This window comes from Sphaeramia orbicularis, chromosome 5, assembly GCF_902148855.1.
Source record: "Sphaeramia orbicularis chromosome 5, fSphaOr1.1, whole genome shotgun sequence".
Lineage (NCBI taxonomy): Eukaryota > Metazoa > Chordata > Actinopteri > Kurtiformes > Apogonidae > Sphaeramia > Sphaeramia orbicularis.
The window spans coordinates 42755796-42770469 of NC_043961.1; the positions used below are offsets into that span (position 1 = coordinate 42755796).

At 43.6% G+C, this 14674-nt stretch overlaps 1 protein-coding gene across 3 annotated transcripts in view; it reads right to left on the bottom strand.

Annotated features, from left to right (window-relative positions):
- stab1 (stabilin 1) overlaps positions 1 to 14674 on the bottom strand; it is a 327280-nt gene that overhangs the window by 149462 nt on the left and 163144 nt on the right. For all 3 annotated transcript variants that reach the window (XM_030133489.1, XM_030133487.1, XM_030133488.1), the window contains 6 exons: positions 9936 to 10031; positions 8262 to 8357; positions 8119 to 8166; positions 7170 to 7303; positions 6910 to 7021; positions 6691 to 6768 (listed from right to left, as the gene is read on the bottom strand). In XM_030133489.1, coding sequence (XP_029989349.1) covers positions 6691 to 6768; positions 6910 to 7021; positions 7170 to 7303; positions 8119 to 8166; positions 8262 to 8357; positions 9936 to 10031 — 564 coding nt within the window. The remainder of the gene's footprint in view (positions 1 to 6690; positions 6769 to 6909; positions 7022 to 7169; positions 7304 to 8118; positions 8167 to 8261; positions 8358 to 9935; positions 10032 to 14674) is intronic.

Below are 14674 nucleotides of genomic sequence, written 5' to 3' on the forward strand. Positions count from 1 at the left end.
CCTGGGTAACACTAACATGGATACTAACACTTCACACATGGTCCTCACTGCTTTATGCATCGCAAAGAAAACTATCATTGTGAATTGGAAAACAAAAAACAATCTGAGCATTAACAAGCTTAGGAACCTTCTATTATATCACATCAATCAGTGTGTGACCAGTGGTGTTGTGGTCCCTGGAGAAGTGGGTATATCCTCAGTTTTTGCCCCCTTTTTTTTTTTTTTTTTTGAGTAGTCCAGAAAAGCGCCGTTTTATAAACAGTGACAAATAAGACTATTCTATTTAGTTTACCCTAAAATCCATCAGTAGTATTTGCTCGCTATTATAAAATTATCATGACTTGATCAGGAGCAGTTTGTAATTATTACTGGTCACACAAGCAGCTGCATGGATGTATTCAACATGATGCAAACATAGAATAACGTTAGCCTTTCATAACGTTAGCCTACTCATATAGTTGAACTATTGGCGACAAAATCTCTTCTTCTCTAAATGTGAAGTCATATGACCAGTAGTTTAAAACAGTGACCAATTCTGAAACGACCTTAAAACTTACCTCAGAATTATGTATTCCATGAAAGTAGGTTCTCTCGATATGTCACTCATTTAAAAGACATTTATTCTGCCTTTCTTGTTCGCATTTCCAATATTCACACATCTTTCAAGGAGACATGCAGTGACCTGTCAATCAACTGGGGTAGCACTGGCACCTGAGGTCATGGGCACCAATTCTTGACATCAATTTGCTAATGACCACTCGCCCACTACCTATCAACGCATTGCATTGTGATGTCAAATAAACCACCAAAAGGGACGGACCGCAACATGCTGATATAAGCAGCATAGTGATTGATTTAACCTACAAAATGGAGAAATAAAATACCAAAACCATTCACTGACCCGACACAGTCTTCCAGTGAGAACTCTATTGTCAGCAACTGAAGACGACTGCAGTAGCAGTGCAGATGTTAGGCAGAAAAAAGGTCAGACTTTTCAAGCTAGCTGGAAAGGCAAATACCCATGGCTAGCCTATGATGCTGCAAAAAACAAGGTATTTTGTGAGGTTTGTACAGCAGCCAAAAACATGGGCGCCCCTCTCCCATCCACAACACATGACCAAGAGTCTTTGAGAGCTTTTGTACGGGATGGTTTTTCCAGCTGGGCCAAAGCACTGGAGAGATTTCAAATTCACAAAAAGTCAAATCTGCATAGAGCTGTAGTTTGCACTGTTGCTGCTACTAATGCAGGTGTAAATGTTGCCGCACCAATTTCTGCTGGTAAACATAAGCAGATGTTGGAGGCAAGAACAGCTTTGTTGGCTATTCTATCCTCAGTCCAATATCTTTCATGTTAGGGTTTGGCCATCCAAGGAAGCATGGATGAGGACTCTAACTTAACCCAGTTACTGCATTTACGAGCTCAGGATATCCTGCAGTTATGGTCATGGCTTGCAAGTATGGAGAACAAGTGGCTCTCACATGATATTATAAACGAGATGACAGAAATTATGGCCCATGATTATGGCCAAATTAGGGCTCTGAGAACACTGATTGAAGAAATCAAGTCTGCTGAGTTTTTTTTTTTTTTTTTTTTTAATTCTCTTTATTGAGTTTTTTTCATATAGCAACAAAGACGTGCTCATATACATTCACTGTGCTCAATGCAAAAAAATGAGAACACGTAGTAAAACAAAAAGCGCACAAACAACAATAAACAATGAACATAAAAAAAAAAAAAAAACAAACTGAGGACATCATATATCGCCAGTTCTAAGTTGTTTAGACATTTGCATTATTAAAATAATCAATGAAAGGTTGCCATGTTAAGTGGAATGCATTTAATTTACCTTTTAATGAAAATTTTATTTTTTCCAGTTGTAAGTGTTTCATTACTTCTCTCATTAAGGCTGAATGAGCGGGGGGAGTTTTTTTGTTTCCAATTTAATAGGATTAATCTTCGCGCTAGTAACACCACAAAACACATCATATTGTTTTGGTTGTTGGAAAGTTCTACAGCAGCCGGCTTCACACCAAATAGTCTGCTGAGTTTTTTTTCTGTGATAATTTCTGTGTGTTTCTGTGAAACCACCAACATTTCAGTCAGAGAGCAGGGGTCAATTTATTTTCGTGTTGTGGCTGAAAATCTGGTGCCAGAAGAACATTTTGCTGGATTTTACGAGACATCAACCACTACAGCAAATGTGCTGTTTCAGCTGCTGTATGATGTTTTGATGAGATTCTCACTGCCACTTCAGAAATGCAGAGGACAATGCTATGATGGTGTGTCAAATATGTCTGGCATTACAGCTGGTTTGCAAGTGCGAGTACTGGAACAGGAGCCCCAGGCTCAGTTTGTGCACTGCACCGCACATCTGGTGAATTTGATTGTGCAATGACATCACCCAAAACATCCCTGCATGTCGCAACTTTATGACTCTCATTCGTGAATTCATAACCCTGATCAGAAATTCACCAAAACGGCACACTTGGTTCCAAGTTTCAGGATAAAGAAGCCCCATCTGTAAAGCCTCTCTGTCCAACACGCTAGATTGTTAAGGCAGCCTCCTTGCAGTCCATTGCCTCAAACTACAGTGCATTGATGGACTTTCTAGAGGACCTGAGTTTAAACGAAAAAGGTGATGCAGGGGGTAAAACCAGTGGACAACTTCTGCACCTGCAGAAATTCGGCACTTTTTTTTCTTTGAAACTCATGCTTAACTTCTTCTCTCACATGGAAACAGTTACTCTCCAAAAGGGTCGGCTACACAAACAGAGCGCGAGGGAAATGATTGACACACTCAGAGGTGACATGAAGGCTATTTGGGAAGAGTTCACTGAGTTTTGGGAAAACACTACTGCAGCAACCAGTGACTTGGGTTTGGAAAGCCTGTTTTGGCCCAGACCAAGAAAAATTCCCCACTGATTGGAAGACGCAGGTGCGCCACCTACAGCTTTCAGACACTAGAAGAACTGTACTAACAACAGTTCTTCCAGGTTATGGACACAGCATCAGCATCCCTGGATAACAGATTTAGTCCTTCTGCATTCAAACACATGCAAGATGTTGAGGAATTTGTCACTGGAAAAGGAGACTGCAAGAACATCACATAGTTTCACCAGGATCACTTGGATGAAACCAGACTCACACTGCATCATGATATGTGCATGGATGTAGCAAAACAGCGAGGAGTTTGCTTGGCTACTTTTCAGGATGCAGTGAACTTTCTCAAAGGGGATCAGACAGAGTATTTGAGAAGACTGTTACCAGAGGTCACAAAACTTGTGAAACTCCGGTGCCTGAAGACCTATCTGCATTCCACAATGGGGCAAGCAAGGCTTAATCATGTTGCAATGCTGAACTATCACAAGATATTGTCAAGGAATAGGAACCTGGAAAGAATTGCGGACCAGTTTATTAAACGCACCGCCACCAGGGGCAACACATTCCTCATTAAGAATTAACAAGAATGGTGAGTGACAAAACAACAATTTAAATATTTATTATAATATAGCCCACTTTGGTACCATGTTTTAAAGGATGTATCGGAATGGTTTTGAATTGTGGATTTGGTCCATGATTTGCTTTTATTTGAGCCTTTTTGCTATAGTTTTTGTGGTTATGATTATTTCTTTCCTGGTGTGTGTTGTTAGTTAAACTTTTGATTTAACCTACAACTATATTTCTCATTAAAAGTCAGTTGTGGTCATTGACAGCATAATTAATATCAGGTTGTGAGTGATGAGTGAGTGAAGTAGCCTAGTTGCTAATGAGTTGTTATGTTATTGTTTACTTATACCTTTACTTTCAGCACATCGGACAGTTCCATTCACACTTATAGGCCTATATGGTTATGGTATCCTATTCAATCCAGTCTGTGGTGCTGGATTGTGGAGTTTGTTTATCCTTTTTCTTCATCAGAGCCTTTTGCATTAGGTTCTATTGACATTAACTCCTTGTATGCGTCACCAGTGTTTGTGTAGACTGTGTGTTTGTGAAAGAGCATGTGTGTGCTCATCAGTCTTCATGCCTAAAGTTAACCAATCTAATCAGTGAAGGTACCAAGTACTAGCCAGTTTGAGGCAGATTTGGGCAGGTCATGGCTTCACCATCCAAGGGGAAAACATTGGCAATTTGGCTCACAGATACTACTGAATGGTGAGCATTAGGGGGATTTAGAAGTGGGTATACTCAATGCTGACTGAAAAATTTGTAGCTATACTCCATATACCGCTGTATACCCTGGACTACATCACTGTGTGTGACTATATAGGCATGTGGGTGTGTGTTGGTTTTGTGAGGGAGGGCTGTGGGGTGGCTGTGTGTGCATAGGGGGGTGGTGGGGTGGGGGTTCCATGTCACGGCTGTTGTGGCCAGGGTGGTTGTGGCTGCCATCGTTCTTGCAGTGTGGTTGGGATGGGCTTGGAATGTTTGGGGGTGCCTGTGTGCGCCTGAGGCAATTCCACCAGGTTTCATTTGGGGAGAGCAGGTGGAGTGACACACACGGTGTGCCTCCTGTTGGTGGAGGCATCAGGGTCCCCTTCTGTGTGTTGTCTGCTAGTTGGGCTGGCCTTGGGATCCTCTTTGTTGGCCCCTAATCCTTAGAGGGGCACGGTTGTGGTTGCATGGCTGTATTCATCACTGAGTGAACCTCAGTCTCTTTGCCTTATCATCTTTGCTTTACAGTGATACAGTCACTTGGTCGCAGGAGATTTACGAAAAGAACTGCTGTTGTGTGGATTTGTTGCTGGTATTATTTGTGCTGTCGTCACCCTGACGGCCACTTCATGAATTATTTTGTCGTAAGGTGAATGTACATCAGCCCTATGGGCAACTCACGGCGCTGTTAAGTTGATTGTAGGAAGATGTTACTCTGTTTCAGAATATTTCAATCGATATATACAGTATATAAACAGTGGCCATGTTCCAAAAGTCCCATCTCTTGATCATCGCATTTAAGATGGCAATTATGCCCTGTCTGTCTGTACATCTGTAGTCATGTCCACTTTCACCTCTGCAAAAAAATGAACACAGTTTAATCTTAGAGTACTGTTCTTTCATTCATTTTCTGACCCGCTTTATCCTCCAGATGGTTGCAGGGGTACTGGAGCATATCCCAGCATTAGAAATGTCCATGCATAATTTGGTGATTATTGATGCTCTTTTCAGACATTAAACTACGTTAATCTTTTTTACACTGAGTTTTTGAATGCATTAGTATACGTTTTACGTGTTTGGGATCGTGCACTGTCCATGGTGCTGAATCACGTGTTACTGTACAATATGCAGGAAAACTGACCTGCACTGTTATAAATTAGGAGCCATTATGAGACATCAAATGAAGACATCTGAAGCAGAAGATATAAGAATAAAACAAAGATACACAAGAATAATAGAGGGAAGTGAATGTTAAAATCATCACCATCACCGAGTGTGTAACCCTAACTGTCCATCACGCACATCCATCACCCTGAACCTCGTCCTTGTGGACAGTGGACTGCGCATTATCTCTCTGCAGATTTGGTGTTGTTTCAAGTTTATTTTTCTGTTAATAAAACACTTTAATCCCTTCAGCTTTATTCCATTCACTCTGTTTTAATGGTTTGTATTCGATCCCCTCTAAGAACAGCACCAGTGCCAGAATGACGCACTACAGCCTATAGAAACACCTTATGCCCACCTTAAGAAAGTCGTGCCAATCTGTCTCTACATTTGTTCGTGTGAATGTTGTAAGGGACCCCTAATAACAACATAAAGTGTTCTTGTGATCTACTAGCGGCCAGCACAGGAACATGTGGGCTCTGGAAAGGTCCCCTGATCCATGAACATCATATATTGTTCATAGGTTGTTCATAAGGCATTAGTTAGGGTGCCCTGTGAAAGTGGATTTCGTAGTGCTTTTGTGGAAAGTCTTGCGCAAGATCATCCACCTGGCAACAATTTTAAAAATGGTCTACAAACTCTCCATTCTGATGTCTGCCTGGAATAAGTCATACAAAATCATTCATTAATTGTTTGCACAGTGTTCGTAGCCGTTTGTAATGGCATTTGTGACTGAGGCTTGAGAAATATTTCCTCACCATTGATCTTCAGTCTACTGTTCACGTCCACCTGCTTCTAAGCACACTGAGCTGCAGCCTGGACTTGTGCTGCATTTGAAGGAGACCACTCGGGTTGCCCAGCAATGAAGATGCCACCACTGTCCATACTAACGTTACCATTGTTCATGTCTCCACAAATCCCTGTCATCATCTACTACCATTGTCACTGTCAAGCCATTGCCACCATAAGCTAAGTCTACTGTCCACAACACCTCATCCTACCCATCACAGCTGGTTACCTACAAAGTGCCTCTATAGCTTCACCAGACCAGCTAGCCATTAGCCTGAAGATACGCCAGCACCTGGAAAGCTTACAACCCTTTCCTGCTACACCACAGTTTCCACCTCCCCTCTCCCTCATTACATCAATAAATGCTGTTGTTGCTTTCATTCTGGTTGTCTGACTCTGCACATAGTCCAAAACGTGCAGTTTTGGTTTTCTTTCAGACTAAATCTGTGTCCAAACACATGCTTTGAGTTCATCTTCTACATCTCCATGTTGTTAATGTTAGTCATCAGTCAGTAACTAACGCTTGTACATCCCTGTGTTCCTGAATGCAGCAGCTGTATGGAGGTTGACGTGTTGACTACCTGGTCTATAATGTGGATGTAGCCATTGATTGCAGGCAGGTTGTGGGTGAGGATGGAGGCGTTGCCAACGCGAATCACCTGTAACAAAACCAAACTTCATTATTTGGCAGTGGGTTGTTACTTTTGGACATCGTCCTTTTTCGTCTTTGTTTCCGGCAGTGTTGACAGGAATAAGGCAGGTTTGGTACATATGCGGGTGTAATGAGACCAGGTCCTCACCCCGCTGCTGTTGCTGATCTCCCATTGGGTGGGGGGGTTTAGGGTGGGTACCCGGCTGCCCATCAGTTTGTCCAGATCTTCCACAGAATGGATACCATACAGGAAGTGAGCTCTAGGAAAGGTTAAGGTTAACACTGAGTATAAGAGAAATGTGTTTGGACACAGTCTGGCTGAAAGTTCTGGATATAACTGAGCAAATAGACCAAGAGCCAGAATGTTTCAGCTTGTATTCGTAAAGTGTGTGCATTTAGATGACTGACCTGAGGAAGTGGCTGAGGTGATGTCGGCTGGTCCAGAACGAGTCCTGGGCTGGAGTCATGTTCCTCAGAGCTGCTGTGGACGGAGCCAACACAGTGACGTTTCCACTCAGGTCCTCTGTGCACTGACTGTCCCTCTGCATGTCAACACAAACACCACCCATAAAGACCCTCACAGACCCATACTCTATTTTTAACCTTAAAAAACCTTAAAATTCTTAACTAATTTATGATCATTTATTCTAATATTATCATCTGTATTTTACATTTTTTAGTATATTTCATGTATTTTCCTATATTCAATTCACTGATTATGTAGATGTTCATTAAAGCTCAGATTAAAGTTGAGGGTTATTATATCAGAAAGAGATTGGAAAAATGAAGGAAAAGTGCCTTTTTCAGTCCAATCTGTAACTGAACATAAACCCAGTGTGTCCATCCACTGTCATTGATCCAACTCCATGGATTTTACTCGTGAATCAATGTTGTAGAAGATGACAGTGTTTCCACGTTCACTACGGCGCCTCTGGATGTCCAAATGGGTCATATCTGATGACCATGAAAAGATGAATAACTGTATTTTACACCAATTATTTACATGTATTAATAGGATGAGTGGATCAACAGGTATTAAACAGTTTAGATCAGTAGATGGTTTGGGTTAAAGGTGGATGTAAATTATTGATTGTACACTATGCTTTCAAAGTAGTTTCTCTAGCACTGGGGATGTGATCAGTTTCCTGGAGAGACTGAAACATAGATGTAGAAAAACTACAAAAGAACATGACTTGACTGTTGGAGATACTAAAAGACTGAAGGAGTGTTGAATTCCACGATGACTGAAAGATTCCAAACAATGAGTTGTTTGAATACTTGATAAATGACTGATTGGACTCTTCACAGCAGGTGGAATTTATATAATGATTATGTGTTAATATTATTTTATTTATACCTGGATGAGTCTGTAGAAACTGTACAGTTTTATATTCATGTCCAGCTCCTAAACAAACACAAACATAGTCAGTTAAAATCATGTCCACCTTTGAATCATTCTATTATATCTGAGACTCGTTCCATCCTAGGTGTGATACATACCTCCAGGACAGAGCCGTAGCAGATGTTTCCGTTACCGGCATACCCATCAGGACATGTGCAGGTGTGAGTTCCACCTACCTTTAGCTCACATGTCGCCTGACAAAAAAACCACAGAGATCAGACCAGATGGAAAGGATTTATTTTGAAAATAACTTTACTAAATACATCAAACACACGCTGTTAAACATCATCAGTCTGGTCAGAGGTGTGTGAAATATTCTATCAACCCTCAGTATCTATTATTTACAAAACTGGTATTGTGTGTCAATGTCAACTTCATCAATGAGCAGATTATTGTGCATTTCTTTGCACTATTTCTAAAATATATGAATATTATAATATACAGTAGGTCCTTTCCACTTAACCCGTGAAGGATGCAAAGCTCAAACTGAGTCCGTTGCATCATGGATTTCATACTTCTGTTGTATAATTAATTTACAAAAAAACTACATTCTGAACTATGTACACATACAGTCCTGATGACACTCCTAATGAACAGCCTATTTCAGTTTAATTGTTGTTTTCAATAAATTGCTTACTCAAAAAAATGTTTTTGTCTCACTCCCGTTTCTTCTATTTTGCATTTGGAAGCTCTACTTATAACCTTGTTAAGATCCAACACGGCAAAATTCATGCAATTTTTCAACTGGTCTTAAGCTTTTGATCAGGAGTGTATGTATAAATACAATGAATGGGTATTTATGAATGAATGAGTAAATTTTTTAAAAAAAAGTTTCAATGCTGATGTAATCTGTAGTTTCGTCTGTAATTATGTGTGTGTGTGTGTGTGTGTGTGTGGGGGGGGGGGTGTTATGTTCTACTTATTCAATAAGTAGGCCTACTTAGCGTAGAAAAAAAATCCCTTCACACGCTGATCTTCCAATTACCTCTGAAAGGTGCAGTGTCACGTATAATTTTTACCCCTGTAATATTTTTGTACTTCTGGTGTTTTGCATATGCGCACTATGTGGGTAAATTTGGTACAGCACGCAGCATGCTGGTTTTACACCCATATTATTTTTACCCCCATTAACTGTGTAATTTTGAATATCCAAATAAAGTTACATTTACTATAGTAAATGTAACTAAGCGGGGTAAATTCAGTACAACAGGTTTCACTACCGGATGTTTACATTGAAAAGAACGTGGTGGCACATGCCGAAGATTTGGAGCATGATAATTCTTAGGGGGTAAAAAAAACACAGTACAGTAGTAATAATAATAGTAATAATTGTAAAAAAAATAGTAATAGTACTACTACCACTACTACTACAACTACTACTACTAATAATAATAATAATAATAATAGTAGTAGTAACAGTACTGATAGTAATAATAATCATAATACTAGCAATAGTAGTAATAGTAATACTAATAGCACTAGTAATAGTAATAATAGTTATTAGTAATACTGTAGTAATAATAGTAACATATGATGTAGGACACTAAAGACTGACTGAAGGTGGATCTTATGAAGCTGTTCATGACACACACAGTGCTGATTGTATGCTCATGTAGCATTAAAACATTATGGAGAAAATTAATTGGAAATAGTGAATAAATAGAATATGACATGTCTGTCATGTTTTAAATCAGGGCATGGACGAGTGTGTTAGTTTTGTTTGTTCGTTCGTGTGTGTGTGTGTGTGTGTGTGTGTGTGTGTGTGTGTGTACCAGATCATGGCAGCCTCCATTGTTTGTCAGGCAGGGGTTAATGAGGTCACAAACCATCCCATCTCCCATGTAACCTTTTTTACACACACACTCACTCTACACACACACACACACACACACACACACACACACACACACACAGATAAGTTGGAATCTATCTATCTATCTATCTATCTATCTATCTATCTATCTATCTATCTATCTATCTATCTATCTATCTATCTATCTATCTATCTAAGCTGTACATTTATAGTAATGTTACCATGGACTGAAATATGTGCCACAAGAAACTGAATTTGAATAATTTATATTTGAATTTGTATTGTTTAATTTGAATCATTACATTGAACTGAATCTTTCCATTCCATTATCCTCCACTTTATCAGGGGCAGGGTCGGGGGAGTAACAGTCTAAGCAGGGATGCCCAGACTTCCCTCTCCCAAGACACCTCCTCCAGCTCTTCCAGGGGGACTCTGAGGCGTTCCCAGGCCAGTCAAGAGACATAGTCTCTCCAGCGTGTCCTAGGTCTTCCCCAGGGTCTCCTCCCAGCGGGACATGACCGGAACACCTCCCCAGGGAGGCGTCCAGGGGACATCCAAAACAGATGCCCGAGCCACCTCAGCTGGCCCCTCTCGATGTGGAGGAGCAGCGGCTCTACTCCGAGCTCCTCCCTGGTGACTGAGCTTCTCACCCTATCCCTAAGGGTGCGCCCAGCCACCCTATAGAGGAAGCTCATTTCGACTGCTTGTATCCGGGATCTTGTCCTTTCGGTCATGACCCAAAGCTCATGACCATAGGTGAGGGTAGGAACGTAGATTGACCGGTAAATTGAGAGCTTCGCCTTTTGGCTCAGCTCCTTCTTCGCCACGACAGACCGGTACAACGACTGCATCACTGCAGACGCTGCAATATCACGCTCCATCCTTCCCTCACTTGTGAACAAGACCCCAAGATACGTGAACTCCTCCACTTGGGGCAAGGGCTCCCCACCGACCTGCAGAGGGCAAACCACCTTTTTCCGGTTGAGAACCATGGCCTAAGATTTGGAGGTGCTGATCCTCATCCTGCTCGCTTCACACTTGGCTGCAAACCGCCCCAGTGCACGCTGGAGGCTCGATGAGGCCAACAGGACAACGTCATCCGCAAAAAGCAGAGATGAAATCCTGTGGTCCCCAAACCGGACCCCCTCCAGCCCCTGGCTGCGCCTAGAAATTCTGTCCATAAAAATTATAAACACAATCGGTGACAAAGAGCAACCTTGCCGGAGTCCAACATGCACCTGGAACAGGTCTGACTTACTGCCGGCAATGCAAACCAGGCTCCTGCTTCAGTCATACAAGAACCGGACGGCCCTTAACAGAGGGCTCTGGACCCCATACTCCTGAAGCACCTCCTACAAGATATCACGAGGGACACAGTTGAATGCCTTCTCCAAATCCACAAAACACATGTGGACTGGTTGGGCGAACTCCCATGAACCCTCGAGCACCTGATGGAGGGTATAGAGCTGATCCAGTGTTCCGCGACCAGGACGAAAACCGGATTGTTCCTCCTGGATCCGAGGTTCGACTATCTGTCAGATCCTCCTCTCCGGTACCCTGGAATAGACTTTCCCCAGGAGGCTGAGGAGTGTGATCCCCCTGTAGTTGGAGCACATGTTGTATTGTATTTTTGTAATTTCTAAAGTTACAAATTTACCCTTCCTAAAAAGGGGGACCACCACCCTGGTCTGCCAATCCAGAGGTACTGTCCCCGACTGCCAAGCGATGTTACAGAGACGTGTCAGCCAAGACAGTCCCTGCACATCCAGAGACTTAAGGTACTCAGGGCGAATCTCATCCACCCCTGGTGCCCTGCCACCAAGGAGCTTGCCAACCACCTCGGTGACTTCAGCTTGGGTGATGCACCTCTGAGACCTCAGCCTCTGCTTCCTCCATGGAAGACATGGCAGTGGGATTGAGGAGATTCTCGAAGTATTCCTTCCACTGTCCGACAACATCCCCAGTCGAGGTCAGCAGCTCCCCACTTCCACTGTAAACAGTGTTGGTGGGGAACTGCTTTCCCCTCCTGAGGCATCAAACAGTTGGCAGAATTTTCTCGAGGCCGACCGATATTCCTCCTCCATGGCCTCCCCAAACTCCACCCAGACCCAAGTTTTTGCTTCCACAACCGCTTGGGCTGCAGCACGCTTGGCCTTCCGGTACCCATCAGCTGCCTCAGGAGTCCCACGAGCCAGCAAGGCTCGATAAGACTCCTTCTTCAGCTTGACGGCAATCCCTTACTTCTGGGGTCCACCATCGGGGATTGCCACCATGACAGGCACCGGAGACACTGCGGCCACAGCTCCGAGCAGCTGCTTCGACAATGAAGGTGGAGAACACGGTCCACTCAGACTCAATGTTCCCAGCCTCCCCCGGGATCTGGGAGAAGCTCTTCCAGAGGTGAGAGTTGAAGACCGCGCTGACATCAGGCTCTGCCAGACGTTCCCAACAGACCCTCACGACACGTTTGGGCCTGTCGAGTCTGTCCGGCTTCCTCCTTTGCCAGCGGATCCAACTCACCACCAGGTGGTGATCGGTTGACAGCTCTGCCCCTCTCTTCACCCGAGTGTCCAAAACACATGCAACTGAATCTGCATAGTATGATTTAAAAATTGAATTTATTAGTTTGGAACTGAAGTCCAATAAACTTGAAACTGAATGTAAGATTATGATTATTGTTTAATTTGAATCATTGCATTGAAAAACTGAATCTGAATAGTATAATCTGAAATTTAATTTATTAGTTTGGAACAATGGAATAATTGGAATCATTTCTGTTACCACTTCTGGGTGACATGACAAAACTGTTAAGACTGAGTAAATGGGTTTAAATAACTTCACTGCTGAAAATGGTAAGTGTTTGGTTTCTTTAAATTTTTTTATATGTTTACATATTTTTGTCTAATTTTATTAATAACAGTAATGTTTATATTGTAGCGTAAGTGGAAGCTCTGTGTCAAGTTTGAGCACAAGTTGTGCTTCTAATTTGACAAGCAGGAAGAAGCATATTGGAAAAATCACAACAGGATAGCCATTGCTCTGCCTATGGCTCTCACTCAGGGTGCAACTTTAGAAATTACAAAAATACAAAAAAAAAAACAAAAAAAACCAAAAAGGCCAGTAAACATTTCCATACACATACTAAGTCAAAACTAGTACTAACACAACAACCCTGCTGAATTCTTGCACATAAAAATAACACATTTATAACAAAATATCCACTGCCCATAATGCACTGTGGCAAACATGCCACACTGCCCCCACCCAGCTGGTTAGCTGTCCCCAGCAACCACAAAGTCCCTCAAATGCTGAGGAAGTCGGCATTGGCGCCGCGCCCGTGTAGGTGGGCTCCTGGGAGTCTCCAACGACTGATGCTGGACCACCGGACCCTGTTCGTAAGTGTCTGCCTCGGGTGCAGTTGGGGTCATGGGCTGGTAGGGAGCAAGCCGGGCACAGTGGAGCACCACATTTCTATTCTTCTGAGAAAGCCGCACTCTGTAGACGACATCAGACAGTCTATCCAGCACCGTACATGGTCCCACCCAATGGGACATTAATTTTGGTGAAAGGCCCTTCTTTCACTCCGGACAGTAAACCCACACCTGCGCCCCTGGGGTGTACACATTGACCTGAGACCGGGTATCGCAGGCCCGCTTCTGACGGAATTCTGCATCCTTTAAGGATTCTCTGGTCATCTCATGAACCTTCCTGAGCCGCTCACGAAGGTTGAAAAGGTAGTCCAGCCCAGGTTCACCAACTACCTCTGGCGCAGGAAGGGGGCCAAACACTAAATCCACTGGCGTTCTGAGCTCTCGCCCGAACATGAGAGCTGCTGGGGTGCACCTTGTTGACTCCTGTACTGCTGTCCGATATGCCCACAGGACCAGTGAAAGATGCAGGTCCCAGTCCCGTTGCTGGGGCGGCGGGACAGAGAATCAGCATTGGCATGGAGACGGCCTGCCCGGTGGCGGATCTCCAAGTCAAACTCTTGTTACGTCTCCAGCCAATGGGCCAGCTGTCCTTCTGGGTCCCTGAAGTTGAGGAGCTAGGTCAAGGAGGCGTGGTCTGTGCGCAGCAGGAATCTCCGTCTGTAGAGGTATGGCCGGAAATGACGAAGACTTGCGACAACTGACAGCAACTCTCGCCGGGTGACACAGTACTTCCTCTCTGGCCGGGAGAAAGAGCAGCTGAAGTAGGCAATGACCTGCTCTCCCTGCTCCCCCTCCTGGGACAGAACTGCTCCAAGGCCCACATTGCTGGCATCAGTGTCAGGGATGAAAGGCCTCTGGAGGTCAGGATACGCCAGCACTGGAGCCCTGACAAGGGCTGCCTGGGGCTGGGTAAAGGCCTGGGCACAGTCTTCGCTTATTTTGAACACCTGCCCCTTCTGGGTCAGCTGATGCAAGGGACTGGCAATGGTAGCAAAACCGGGTATGTACCGGCGATAGTAGGAAGCTAGGCCCAGGAAGCTCCGTAGCTCTTTGACATTTCGTGGTACCGGCCAGTCCCTTACTGCCGTGACCTTAGCAGGATCAGTGGATACTCCTGCTGCACTGACCACATGACCCAGGAAAGCGGTCTCTCTGCGGAAGAGATGGCACTTCTTTGGGTTGAGTCGGAAGCGGGCTTGTCAGATAGCTTGGAACACTTCCCTCAGGTTGTCCAGCGCTCCCTCGAAACCCACAGAATGCACCAGGA